The following is a 15,399-nucleotide window of genomic DNA, read 5'->3' as shown; positions in this document are numbered from 1 at the left end:
TTATTCTTTCTAATTAATCCTATTAGAAGAAAAATAAAAGTTTAACTTATTTCCTATCATATTAGAAATATTTTGACATAAGTCTAGGTGAATTAATTTTAGACCATTTAAAATTAATTGAGACCTATATTTGCATACAACTCTTGATTTTAGATTTTTAATCTAATTCATTTTTTATAAATTAATGAAATTAGTAAAACCTATAACATGCATTTAATGACAGTAATCAAATATAACAATTATATTTACTAAGTAATGTCATGCTCAATGCAATTCTATTTTTATCATATATTATAACATTTATATTAATCACTAATGAAAATAAAATATATCCAACATACGAATATAACAATTATATTAAAGTATGATGCATGGATATGCTTAATAATGCATTCAATAATATAATATAACATTTATATTCATTATGATGCATGGGCATGCTTATAATATCATGCAACTATGTAATATAACATTTATATTAAATATGATTCATGATAAATATTTATCCTAAGGTGGGATTTTAAAAGCTATATGGCATACATAATGCAATGTATAAATTTTAATCATACATAAAATGTAAAATTAAATAAATAGCTAAAATAGACCAAACTTTGGCACCCTAAAAATTTTATTAAATCAATATTATATAAGTTTAATTAATTAAAATAAATGAAATTACAAAATTCAAATTAAAAAAAGTAAACTGCACCTGCCAAGCTCGAACTCACGACCTCCAACCATCTAGAATGCACATGTGTAGGGCTTAGAGTGCCACAATGCTATTGGAGAGTGCTCGATGATTGTGCCATAGCGTAACGTAATGGTGCTCCGAGTGTCACGACGCTAGGACTCTGTGCTGCAGTGTAAAGTTGAGCGTTGCAACGCTTTGCTTCACGCTCTAGCACATAATGCAAAAAATCTACTTCGTTCTTCGCCTGTTTCTACTCCTTTTCCACCGATATTCACAACAACTCTTGCTCCTCAATTGACACAGTCTTACAAACTTGATTGCATAAAAATAAATGGCTAAAAATAATGGGCCCTTACAACTTTAACATTCAAAATGTAGAAGAAAACCCACCAAATATCTTTCAAATTGAAAAACTACAAAAGTAATAGGATGACTCCCCACTCGAAATATGGATGTTAAACAGAAAGCACTGACAAGCACTATAACAACAAAAAGTACTAACAACAAGTAAAACAAGTAAAGTCACATAAAAGTTGGTAATCCACTTCGGTGATAACCCACTTACGTCTGAGGGGCAATGCGCCAAGGAAAGACAATCCACTTATATTAAAGAGTTAAGCAGTTTACATCGTAGTACTTATCTGTCATACACAATCACTATAGTGACTCATATAGAACTCAACTTACTAACCATCTAGGCTTCTCCGAGATGTAAGACTCCCTCTCAAGTGCACTTAGGCTTCCTTTAAGTTTGATAATATTAGTGTTAGACACTTTGGCTTCCGACAGTGTGTAAGACTCCTCTCACTGAGATATCTTTCCTTTAGTTAGCGAAATCCCTTCACTGATGAATCTTAGAATCCCCCTAAGATGGAAAACTCCTTCTTCGAAGCTGAGTCTTAGGCTCCCCCTAAGATTGATAATCCCTTATTTGATAGCAATGGCTTAGGCTTAAGATCATGATTTGCTTCAAAGTGTTGTATTTCAACGGATGAAGAACTTGCACAATAGAACAATGAGCAACAAGCAAGAACACAACGTTGCACAACAATGGCCGTAGAACATAACACATCTTACTTGATTAAAAAAAGCGGAAACCCTAAATTTTCAGCATAAATCTCCTTAAATAATCAAATCCAATAAAGGAAACAAATTCTCATTTGCAAAAGACAAACCATGCCTCAATAAAAGAAAAATATTGGACAGAAAATTATAGATGGATATTTTCAGACAAAAAAAATATTCTGCAAGAAAATAAACTGTTGTCTGAAACATATATTTAAGACTTTATTTGAGACAACAGCAGAAACCATTGTCTTAGAAAATTATAAAGTCAACTAATCAAATCTCAAATAAACTCCCCCATTTGCTTATAATTTTTTCAACTAATCAAATCTCAAATAAACTCCCCCATTTGCTTATAATTTTTTTAAAGACAGAATAAGAAACAAACAATCATTCAATAACAAAGATAAAGATGTCTGAAATAAAATCTTGATAAGAAAAAAACACCACTAGCACCAGTATAGAAAAAACAACAAGGTCTTCCAAAACAAAATCATCATAACTAAGCCAAAAAAGCCAACTAGCAAAGCCCGATTCCACAGAACACAAAAGTAGCTGCATAAAATTAACAACAACAAAAAGAACATGTTCATTGCGTAGTACCAAACTCTCCCTCTTTTTGGCTTGAAAGAAAAAAAATCAATCGGCGAAGAAATCCGGACTCCGACAACCACCTTCGATTATAGCTCTGGCGACCAACTCCGAGCTCTGACAACCTTCGTGCGACCAACTCCAACAACCAATTCTAGCCTCTGACAACCACCTCTGGTGATCCAACTCCGATGACCACCTTCGTGCTACCAACTTCGACAACAAACTCCGATGACCAACTCTGACAACCACCTTCGTAGGCGAAAACCACCTCCGACTACAAACTTTGATGAAAATCACCTTCAATGATCACCTTTGAGCGAGCAACTCCGACGACCAACTTGAGGCTTCGACAACCACCTTTGACGACAAACTCCGAAAACCAACTCTAATACCACCTTCATGCGACTAACTTCAGGCTCCGATAGTCACATCCAACTAAAATCTCTAGCGAAAATCATCTTCAATGATCAACTTCGACGACCACTTTCGTCTGACCAACTCTGGGATTTGAAAACTACCTCCAATGAAAAACTTCGACAACCAACTCCAATACACCTTCATGTGACCAATTTTAGGTTCCGACAACCACCTCCGACTACAAACTCCAACAAAAAATCATCTTCGCTAATCAACTTCGACAACCACTTCTGACTACTATAAAACTGATGACTGTTAAAGTATGTTGTAGAGTTGCTGATTATATAAAAAATATTATTTTGTCTACATTAAGTACAATATTTATACGTAAAGAATTCACATATCAAATGAGCATTAAGAATATTTGGACGAAAAGTATGTAACATATATAAAAAAAAAGCATAAAATGAAAAAAAAAATTCTTAGAACATTTTCCAGCAAGAATTAGTGAAAAGTAGAGATTTGTTCTATGATATCCTCCAAATTTAGGGGAAATGAAAGTGAAACCGTTGAAGAAATGTGGTGACATTCCATTGGCTATTATGATGATGAGGGAGATTTAATTAAAAAAAATTTATGACATAGTAAAAATATACAGCAATAATAGGAAGAAGAAGAAAAAGAAGAAAATGATAATGAAATTCCTGGAGAAAAATTAACTAAAATCAAAAGTTTTGATTTCACTTTAGTTTCTCATTTTATTTAACCATATTTCTACAAGAAATGTAATGGGTTAATTGTTGTTCATTGTCCAAAAAAGAAAGAAAAAAAGTTTAAAAATTAAAAGAAAAAAATTACAATCTATATTTTATTCAAACAAAAATAAATATTTTTTTTTTAGAAAATAGTAATCATAACTCAGCTCAGCGTCCCAAACAACTCAAAAATGATACTAAATAAATAGTGACAAATATAATTCAAAATTCAAACACAATAAAATACAGAGGGTTCCTCAAAAACTTCTTCCCTCTCCCATGGTCGCGGTCTCTGCGCGAGTCGACTTCCTATCTCACGTCACCACCGATTTTTCAATAAAATAAGGGGTGTTTTTAAATCTAGAAAATAAACCAAAATATTTATAAAATATGACAAAATATTAGAACTATCAATGATAGTTGCTGATAGACTTCTATAGACACTGATAGAACCAAAATATTTTCAATATCACCTGATAGACATTGATAGAAGTCTATTAGTGTCTCTCATTAATAATTCGAAAAATTTGTTATATCTTGTAAATATTTTCAACAGTTTTACCATTTGAAATAATTTCTGTTTTATAAGCCAAATTTTCAGTCAGCTCGTTTCTTTTCACAAAACCTACAGGCTACCATATAATTTTTTAAAATTAAAACTTTACCATTTAATTTTCTTTTAAAAATTAAACTCATAAATATTATGTCTATATCCAGCTTTCTTTGATTTTGTTATTTACTTTCAACCAAGGTATGATTTTAAAACAAAGTCAAGTTTTAAAATCTAAAATGGTAACCATATTAAGAATTAGTGCAGACTTAGTTTGTAAGCAATTAAATTAGTTTTTATTTTTAATTTAGGTTAGTGGGTTAATTTAGAGTAATGTCTCCTAAATGGGTTAGTGCATTAGTGATTAGTTTTATTATTTATTTATAAATACCTATAATGTTTTCACTTCAATTGAGTGATCTTCCATATAATATTTCTTTCTTACTTCAAACTTCCATTCTCTCCGTTGTTGTTTTTGTTACATGGTATTAGAACCATTTTTAATTTTTGTTTTAAAATATCAAGCTTATTTCCTTTCAATTTTTATTATAATGGTCTCTACCTTTCATAAGAGTTGAATTATAACCCAATTCAAAAAATAAAATACAAGTTTCTAAAAATTACTTTTTGTACTTTTTAAATTTTGGTTGACTTTTTTAAAACATTGGTAAAAAGGAGATTCAGATAACCAATCAAGAAATTTAGAAGCATTTTTCAATAATTATCAAACGGGACCTAAAAGAAAGTAGTTTTAAAAAACTAATATTTGTTTTTACAATTTTTCTAATAACTCAACTCTAAAAAATTGAAAGAAAACAAGCATAATTTTTAAAAATCAATAAAAATAAAATAAAATCAAATGTTACAAAAAAAAAGAGGGACAAATTTTTCTAATATATCTTGAACTAAAAGTATCTCAATTAAGACCATAAACTTAAAAAAAGTGTTTAAATAATTCGTAAATTTTCTATTTCCTATCCAACAATTCTAAAAAAATGAAGATACAACACATATTAAAAAGTATAATGTCTTATTTATCATAAAATTCAATTTTACGTTTAATAAATATGGGTCATATCCTATTAAACATAAAATTGAAAATTCAAGATCGACACTTTTAAATACCAATGACATATTAATAAAGATGTAATTTAAGCAAATTTATCGGCCATGATCTAATCAAATTTGAGTGTGACCTCCATGAACGAGGGGGGGGGGGATGAAGAGTCATAGAAACAAAATATAAACAAGGCTTCAAATGGTAAATTCAAAGTTGGATTGTTATTAGTTCACAATCACGTATATATGCAAATAACAAAGGAATATATAGATGAAACGAAGGAAACAGAGACAGAACCTATCCTTTGAGAAGCTGCTGCTGAGAGTTTTGAAACATGAGAGCAGCAAGGGTGACTAGGAAGGCATATGCTGAAGCGGGAAGTTTTTGCACAAATTTTCCAAGGCCTGGAACGCCTTCAGTACTTTTCTTTGTGACAACTGCGACGGTTGGTGCTACCACCAAAGTAAGGATCAATCTCTGGCTCACTGATACGAACGTGTCAGATGTCAAGCTCAGTATGAAATCCAAAAATTCTTCACGGTCAATTTCTCGGTCCTCGTCCCTATCGCTGTCCTGTAATGCAACAAACGAACCATCAACATGCAAAGTTGAGTAGGAACAAGAGCACACAGATTTTACATGTTTTCCATAAAGTAGTTGTTTGCAAGTATAGAGATTTTGTACGGACGACTCATTCCAAGCCTTCTAAATGATTAATAACACATCTCTTAAAAACAAATAAAAACTAGTTTTATGTTTATGTCACAGCACACTACCGTGTTTTTAAATAATATAGCATTCGAGACATCTCTTTCATCATAGCCCTAATCCGATGGCCTAGTCTACTACGATCTTTATTTTTCTCCACTCCACCGCAATATTCGATATCAAAAGCGTTAGAAAAATGACATGGCCTTGACCATTTTGCACTATAAAAGACATCCCTAATGCGATCCTGATAGCCATGTCTATCGCAATCTTCATTTTTCTATACTCCACCACAATATTCCATGACACAAATGTGAGAAAAATGAAAATCGAGATAGACATGGGCATGACCATTTCGCAATAGAAGAGACATCCCTAATGTGATACCATATAACATACCGTAAGTGCACTTTGATATAAGCAAACGGTTAGTTTTCATTTGATTTTGGGGTGGTTAATCATTTAGGGTGCTGATAATGGGTCATCCATACAAAAAATCTTTGCATATATAACTGGAAAAAGATGCATTGTTAAACTTTAGTTGGAAGTGTTTGAAAGCATGGCAACAGGAAGAGCAAGATTAGCCTACATTTCAAAAAAGCCACAAAAGTAAACTACTAATGCCTCTCAAAGAGAATTAGGAAAACAAAACAACAAGCACCACAGGCAAGTTGATAGCCATGCTTCAGCCAAGTTCATTAACACCAAGCGGAGAACAAGATTGCCAAGTATTTAGACCTCATATGTAGAGAACAAGGTCTAGGCATTAATATCCGTCATTAACTTACCAAAGCAAAGTTCATTTTCAGAACTATCCTAATAATTGTCATTTAATTGACGACTCCACGTTCAGGATAATAGATAAGTGCCTGAAAGAGGTGGGAGGTCGCAATGGAATAAATGTAAAAATGATAAGAATCCGATATTTTCTAATAATTATTTTGGTGTTTCTTTGGCTTCTAAAGTTTTAAAAGTAACACCACTAGTTTTGCCATTTGGTATTCACCCACCACCCATTTGTCGTTTCTGCTCACCTCACCCCTACTGGTTTTACACTCAATTTCACCAACACAAGTTCCAAATTTGGAACTCGCAGTATGCAATCCTGAACGGCAGTTGGCAGCAACGACAATGGTGGTTGGAAAATTAGAAGGGAGTAATGAGAGAGGGGAAGGAATGGCCGTGTCAGCAATCCAGTCAGCAAAAGAATAATACATACATACATATATCTATATACACATTTTTTTTTCATTTAGTGGCAAAAAAAGTACCAAATTTATATTATTATTTTGCATTCTACAAGAGAATACTATAAAGTTGATACTTCTTTTGCCATTATTTTAAATTCCTAAACATCAAAGTCCAATAACATTTTAACTACTACGTTAGCTATCAGGTCAACTAATATTCAAATGAGCTTAATAACAATTTAGAATCATTTTATGAAACCTTGACACCCATCTCAAATAAACTCAAATCTAGAAGGTCAAAGTATATTAGTTTCCAAAAAGAAGAGAAAAAACAGTTATTTCTTTAGACTTCCGTTGAGTTCTACCGAAACCAAACAGGAAGCAGACGAGGAAAGAGAGGATCAGTACATGTTGCGCTTCTTCCAGTATCGTTTACCATATGTTGTTTACATTGTGATACAAAACAAACAGGACATATTTACAAAAGGGCTAGCAGATTGGTGATTATTGAGATGTAAGTTTGAACAATATGTTAATATTGAGATGTAATTTTTTATTATAATCTATTACTTTGATACTTATTGGATCGTTAAGTAGGTGATTACTTTGACACAATTAAATAAACAAATAAATAAGTAGGAACGGTGAGCCCATGGAATGCATTTCCAGCAAGTTTAGGTTTCCAAATCAACAACAGATGCCACTTTCTTACATTGTTAAACCTTTGCAATATTATTGTATCAACAAAGTACCTCTATTTTCTCAAAACAATAAAAAAAAAAAAATTAAAAAAACGAAGTACCTGTATGAGTTCTTTGACCCGTTCCTTCGTGGGAGGATCAAGATGCGGTCCGGGCATATACTTATTAATATCACTGCATTACATGTATTTGTTCGGTATTAAACCAATGTCATAAATGCCAAATCACCAAGAGCTTGAGATTTTAAACAGATATATCCAAGGATCAAAGTTGAAGCCCAGTTTTAAAATTTAAGAGCAGTTTGATAACATTTCTCGTTTCGTGTTTCCTATTTCCAATTTTTGAGTAAAATAAACGCTTTCTTATTTCTAATCTTTTAGGAATATTAAACAATTAAATCAAATTTTTTCCTTCATGTTTTCAATTTTTTCAAGAAATTATAAAAGCATCATTTCATCTTTTTACTTATAAAATTTATAATACAACTATTACATAACATTAAAATTTGAATCTTTAATTAAAACAAATCATTTATATGTAATAATTTAAAATTTAAAATTCTTAAAATTTTAAAATTTTGGAAAAAGAAACTAAAAAAGGGTACCAAACCCTCGTCTATTTTTTTTTTAATAAAGAAAACCAGAAACACATCTATTTTTTAGTTTTTAGTTTTTTAATTTAAAAGAAAAAGGAAATTGAGAAATAAGAAATGGAAATATTAGCAAAGCTAACTTTCAGTTCTTACGTCCTAAGTTAGCCAAGAATTTGCAAGAACTCTCACAGTCACAAACCCCACAAATCAGTGGGTAGGTCATGTGCATATTATAAAGAAAGATGTCCCACCAGGCTATCTTATAAATGAATGAATAAGCTAGAAAAGTGTAGCAAGGAAAAATAAATAAATAACTAAGCTTCTTACTTGTATACAAGTAGCGTAGCAATGTACAGATCTTCAAACGACAGCTTATCCCTATGTGATTGATTTTTAAACTTATCAAATATTTTATTTGATATCTTCCTCAATTGCTCATCCCTCCATTCTTTGCCTGCAATTGCAAGTATATTAAGATTAAAAATGTATCAATTTCTCATCCCTCGATTTCCAAAAAGATTTCTAATCTTATTAAGCATCCTGTACGTGTATGTCTCCCTCAATTGCAAGCAGACACGATACAAATCCACAGAGACAGCGCATATCAGCTAATTTAACACACCAAACAAACAAAACAAGAAACAAAAACGATAAATTCATTTATCAAGTCCGTGAAGATATCAGTTAATGAATACGGATAATCGAATTTCATCAATAAGATCGATCTCCTTTCAAAGGAGAAACCACTATGACCTCCTCTATGACTACGAATTCTCCATTTTGCTATTTCGCTCGATCCGTTGATCGATTTATCGACGGATCCAAACAAAAAACTGAAAACGAATTCGAAACGAAGTATAAGAAAATCAAGTTAGGTCAATTTACCTCCGAATCTCCCCAATGACTGTCCCATGCTAGACGGCGCCGACGGTGACTGAAGATCACAGAGCTCGCAAAGCAGCCTCCGACTGTAATTGAAATCGGAGCTACGGGCAAAGGAGGATTGAGGAATCCGTCGTAGCAGCAACGATAGCGAAATTTATCATTTCCAGAGGTTTTGTATTTGAAAAGGATAAATTTCAGAAACTATTCTGCTTCTCCACACATTTTCTTTTCCTGTCCGAAAGGAAACTTGGAATAAAGCGACCTTTGCTTTCCTCCAATGCAAGTTACACAATTGGTTTTGTGCCCAAGACACATATATAACACAATATTCCCTCGTGTATATTTGATTTTTGAAATCTTAAAATTTTAAAATTTTCAATTCAAACTCATAATTTGTTACAACTTTTTAGGGTTGTTTGGAGTGCAAAATTGAATTTAGTTGAATTGATAAGTATTATTTAGATTATTTATATAGTTAAATGGTATATATTCAAGTAGATTGTTTGTATATAGGATTGCATTGAAATGTATAGGATACTGAGTTGAGTTAAGTTAGTAACAAAATATGTGTTTAGGATGAGTTGAGTTGGGATATCTGATGCAATTTTTTTACATGAAATTGATTTTATTTTAATTTTTTAAAATTTCAACTACATACATATTTTCCTAAAATTTTTAACACTAATAAATGTTTAATTTTTTTTATCATTCTTAAAACATAACAAATTTCTCTAAAGTAAATATATACTGAACACAATTTTTTATTTCAAGTTTTGAACACTCAGTTACATAACATATATTTTTTTCCATTCCTGAATACCAAATATATTCCAAACAAATGAAAACATTTCACCCTTGATCATGAACACTGAAAAGCTTAAAAATTGAATAACTTTTTGTTTTTTCCTTATTGGAAAATGTAACATATTTTCACCACACCATTTGAACACTCAATTGCATTACAAATTTATCTACATCCCTAAAGATATGTCATATTTGTGAAATATAAATTTCAAATTTTATGGTTAATTATTTTTTCCCTTTTTTTTTTTTGTGCAAATGTTTGTTTATTTACATTTTACACTCATACAATGAAATGAACTTTTTTTTGTGCAAACTCGTTTTTTGCATACATGTTTTTGTTTAAACATTTTTTATAGTTAGTTTTTATGGTTAAGTCTAATTTGCCACTTACAAATGAAATAATAGTGTCCATAAAAATGTTTATGTACATGTAAAAAAAACATAGCAATAAACAACACTCAATACATTACAAATTGTTCTGCAACAATTAAACAAAATTTGGACTATATAAAGTAGACTCCGAACTTAAAACTAATGAACCTCAAACTAATTATTGGAGGAATTGTGCAATTAGTTTGGACCCTAAAAGTAAGATAACAAACTACAGTTAGATTGTAATGAAACTAAATGCAAATAAAATTTAAATCAAACATACTATAACATACCTTCAAACGTATGAAATGAATTAGATTAAAAGATTAAGACTAAATGGAGGCAGAGTAGAGATATGATCTTAAAAAGATGTATAAAACCACATTAATGCAACAACTAATTTATTATAAAACAAAGGAAAGAAAAATGTATTTTCTAGTACAATCTTTCTTTTAGCAACCACCTTTATATAAATATAAAAAATGAAATTTGGATGTGGAAAACAAGAAAGTTACGAAAGGATAGCACATTCTTTCTTTTAGTAACTACCATTCTACATATAAACATTTAACGTAGACAAAATATTATTATTTATATAATCCACAACTCTACAATATAATTTAATGGTCATAGAACGTTTGAGTTGAACATGTACAAAAAATATGGTTGTCATTAAAGGCCTATCTACATGTTCAGTAAAACTAGAATTGTCATAAGACTCTCGTTATATGTCACACCCCGTTCCAGACTACTCTCTAAACCTAGGAAAGGACATGATTGCAGCAGTTATCAACCTTTTTGTTGACACTTACTACCTAATAACTCTTGCGGAAATAACTCTGATACCAATGTATAAACTCATATACAGCGGATGCCTCTTAGGCCAAAATTTAATAATTTAGAAGCACAACATATTTAGAGTAATTAGATTACTAGTTTCACAAGTCTCGATGCCCAAAACCCTAGTCCCTATATGAACAATTGTAACATGTGTACAATATTTACTGTAACCACCTAACAGACGGGTTACAATATCTTTTCCTTTAGTGGCAGAGCAGATGCAGAGCTATCTTCTGAGGATTTGACCGCTACCTGGGGAAAAAGAAAACATTTGAAAACGGGGTGAGCTTACTAGCCCAGTGAGTGACTTAAGAAAGAAAACTGATTCTCATGCAAAAGTCTCAATAAATAGATTAAACTGAAATATAAACTTCTACAGTAACCTTGTACTATAATATAAACATTTTCCAAGCATAAAACATGTAAAGTTGTTTTTATCAGAAAACATTAAAACTGTTTCTTAGTTGAGAATAACCCTGCTGCGGTTAAATCCCAACATCAACTGCTAGTCAAGAGAGAACTCTTTTGCTCAATCTCTAACTTTAACTACCTACGTGCACGTGGCCATACTAAGTATTGTCATACCTTAGGTATTTCTGCTTAAATACCTTCTCTAAACTTGTCCTTCAGTATTGAGCTATTCGAATACCTTCTCAAATGTCCTTTGGTATCAAGTTGGTCGGATACCTTCTCAAATGTCCTTCGGTATCGTGTTACAAGTAAAACTAGTCATAAAATGACTTTCTCTTTAAAGTATGTAAAGTATACCGCATAGAAAACATGTCTTTAAAGATACTAACGCATGCTTGGTGTATTTAAACACACATAAATAGTTTTTCAATAAACTCTCATACTTGGCATGTGTTTAAAACATAACTCATGGTTTGCTTGGAAATTACTTGGTAAAACTAGCTGGCATGAGAATAATCTTTCTTTAAAACATAGTTTCTTTAAAACATTGTAAATATTTAGTCAAATATTTTAGTCACTCACCTTGTCATCTAGGAACTTTTCACTTTATAAGTTCTTTGTCTACCTCGGGCTCCCTTTTGAACCCCTTAAAATCCAGATTCAATTTAAAACTCCGATTACTCATAGTTCTAAGACTTATCTCGTGATACTTCCTTCTGTAAACATGCTCTACAATGTCTCAGAAAGTTTACCTTAAAATATTAGCTCAAAACTCCTCGTGGTTTGGCCGGAATCACAAAATCTTCAGGACTGGCCCAAACTTACCTGACAGCTTGACCCTTCTATCTTTTTCTCAGTTTTCAGCCCGATCCCTTGGAGCTTCTTCTCCGGCAGCCCTACCTTGAAAACTAGGCTTGTGGAGCTTTCAGTTGGCTTTGAAATCACTCCAAACACATGAGTATACTGGGAGAACTCCAAGGGATTGAGCTGAAAATTGAGAAAAATGCGTAGTTTGTAGTAATAATGAGCTCGCAAGGCTCGAAGGGATAAGGAGGCGCGAGGAGGAACAACGTCTGTTGCTAGCCTCCGAGTAGTTTGTAGAAGAGTTCGAGAGAGAAGAAAGAGAAGAAGGAGAAGAAGAGAAAAATAAGAAGGAAGAAGAGGAGAGAAGATTGAAAGAAGAGAAGGAGAAGAAGCGCGAAAATAACAGAAGGCGCTTACAGAAGAAGAACGGTAAAGAACTCGCAGAACTCGAGAAGGAGGAACAACGCAGAGAGCGAGAGAAGAAGCAAAGGCAAGCAGCCCACCTTGCGTTGGCAAAAGAAAAGGGCAAAGTAATCGTAGAAAGTAGTGAGCCCGCGTTGGCAAGGAAGCGTCCATCGAAGAAAAAAGAGAATGATGACATGCTGATAGAGATGGGCTTCTATCCTACGCCAATGCCACTACCTGACCTCATTATAAGTGTGATTGTGGAACATAGCTGGGACACATTTTGCCAATGCCCAGCCATTATTATGCCGCAGATAGTGAGAGACTTCTATAGAGGGCATCTACACGGAACCAGGGATGCGGTGACCTTCAAGGAAGAAACGGTGTCTTCAGCACAAGGGACATTAATGATATATACCAAATGAAGGATAACCCGGATGCACCGGGGAAAAAATTATTGATGATCCCACTGAGTAGCAGATGGAGGACGCGCTGCAAGTATTAATGCAACCGGGCACAAAGTGGTCGGTTTCACTCAAGGGCATCCGTACCCTGGCATCCAAGTCTTTGCTTCCGGAGGGAAGGCTTTGGGTCTACTTGGTCAAGAAGCGGCTGATCCCAACCACACATGACAAGACTGTATCAAGGGATTGAGTCATGGCCACATATTGCATTACGCGTGGCATACCGATTGACATAGGGTGGCCGATTGCAAGACAGCTTAGAGCACTGGTAGAGCATATTCGAGGACAGTACTTCTTTCCATGGATTGTTTCAAGTCTGTGCCTGTCAATGGGCATAGGCATTGATGAAGAGCCTATGCCTGAAGTCCACGGCCTCATCAACATGAAGATCTTGAGGTTTCTCCTCAAAGACTCCCCACATTGCCCTGAGCTACCCTTAAAGAGGCCCATAATCGACCTTAATGCACCGCAGGGACCAAAGCCTAAGAGACCACGTAGAGAAGATAAGGGAAAAGAAAAGGTCCAAGAGTGAACAACGCATGATCCAGAACCTTTGGACCCTTTTCCCTTGGTAATTTGCCCTCCAAGCCCTCTAAGCCCACCCGCATAACCTTCTTCTCCCTGGCTGCTGAGTTAGCAGAAATGCGGTCACTTCTGACCCAACAACAACAACTTCTCTACCAACAGCAGCAACTCTTCAACCAACAACAAGCCTACTTTGACCAACGGTTTGATGCAGTCATGGAGCAAGTTGATAGTATTCAGCAGTGTTTCCACATCAAGGGAGGCGTTGATCAACATACATCGCAACACTCATACGATCAACCGCCATCAAAGACAACATGCAGAGCGCAACCATGAATACTTTAATTTTCTCACAGCATACCTTCATGGTCCATTGGTGCCCCCACATCTCAGGCAACACTTGCTTTTTGAAGAGACTTCTTTTGCATCACCGTGAAACCCTCCTCCAGACCCTCATGCTCCTCAGCAATAATCCTGACATTCTCTCTCTCTCTCTCTCTCTCTCTCTCTCTCTCTCTATATATATATATATATATATATATATATATATATATATATATATATATAATGCGACCATTCTATAATTTTATTCAATTTATTATTTAATTAAATTCTTTGATTTTTTTGTATAGGCAACAATTTGTTATTGCATTAATTTTTAATTATTTGTATACTTTTTAATATTCAATACAAATGAGTACATATTCACTCCTTTTTGCCTATGCCTTTCTCTTTATCATCCTTTGACAATATTTGCGATGTTTCTTAATCCTTTACTTTTGCGTTATTCATTGCGCTACCATGATGCATAATATGTTTATACTTAGAAACATTTCCCATACTTTGTAAATTCTAACCAACACTTATTAATTCTTAGTTTAGCAGTACTTTACCTTTTATCTTTCAAAGTTCTGCTCAAACCTTTTTTTTTAAATTTTTTTTCTAAGTGTTTGTCTAGTCTATCCAAACAACGCACTGAGGACCTTGCTCATCTTTAAATTTGGGGGTGGGGAAGGTCTGAGCAGATAAGATCAAGAATATGCGATCTTCAAGAAAATGCGTTCATTTCCAAAAAAAAAAAAAAAAAAAGAGAGAAAGAGAAAAATTATTATGCCAAACTCCAATGTCAGCACAAGGGAAACATAAAAAATGTTCCCAACCTGATAAGAGCTTAGTAATGAAAGGAGCCTGCTCGTAGTTGGATGTTCGTATGACACCAGTAGAGCAAGCCAAAACAAAGGTGGGTTTCTAAGAACAACGCAATATGAAAAAAAATATGTTATAAAAGAATACAAGAGACAACTCCTCTGAATATTCATGAGTTAAAGTTGAAATTGGTTACACAACTGTAGTTGGATGTTCGCATGACACCCGTGGGAAAAAAACCAAACGAAAAGTGTAACCATGACCAACAGTCTCTAATAAATGACGCAAAGTTTGACCACCGCATATAGACATATCAAGTTGTTTTGACAAAGAAGAGATTATATTTTTTTTTTAAAAAAAAAAAAAAAAAACTAGAAAAGCATCTTTGAGCAAAAATTTGTTATATAGAAGAATAAAGTAGGGCTTTGTTCAGAATTAACAAGGATAGAAGGAAATTGCATTGTTAAGAAATGTGCCTAA

The 15,399-nt window shown here is 33.2% G+C and overlaps 1 protein-coding gene across 1 annotated transcript; it reads right to left on the bottom strand.

Moving 5' to 3' along the window:
• Positions 1–5,244: 5,244 nt before the first annotated feature.
• Positions 5,245–9,439, bottom strand: LOC120069050. The gene is made up of 4 exons (XM_039020758.1): positions 9,149–9,439; positions 8,591–8,717; positions 7,773–7,845; positions 5,245–5,645 (listed from the first exon to the last, which is right to left on the bottom strand). Exons 1-4 carry the CDS (start codon positions 9,174–9,176, stop codon positions 5,370–5,372), a joined length of 504 nt encoding a protein of 167 aa, XP_038876686.1. The 5' UTR covers positions 9,177–9,439; the 3' UTR covers positions 5,245–5,369.
• Between the last annotated feature and the right edge of the window lie 5,960 nt (positions 9,440–15,399).

Source organism: Benincasa hispida, chromosome 1 (genome assembly GCF_009727055.1).
Source record: "Benincasa hispida cultivar B227 chromosome 1, ASM972705v1, whole genome shotgun sequence".
NCBI lineage: Eukaryota > Viridiplantae > Streptophyta > Magnoliopsida > Cucurbitales > Cucurbitaceae > Benincasa > Benincasa hispida.
Note: the sequence above shows the minus strand (reverse complement) of the source record. Positions and strands in the feature narration are given on the sequence as shown.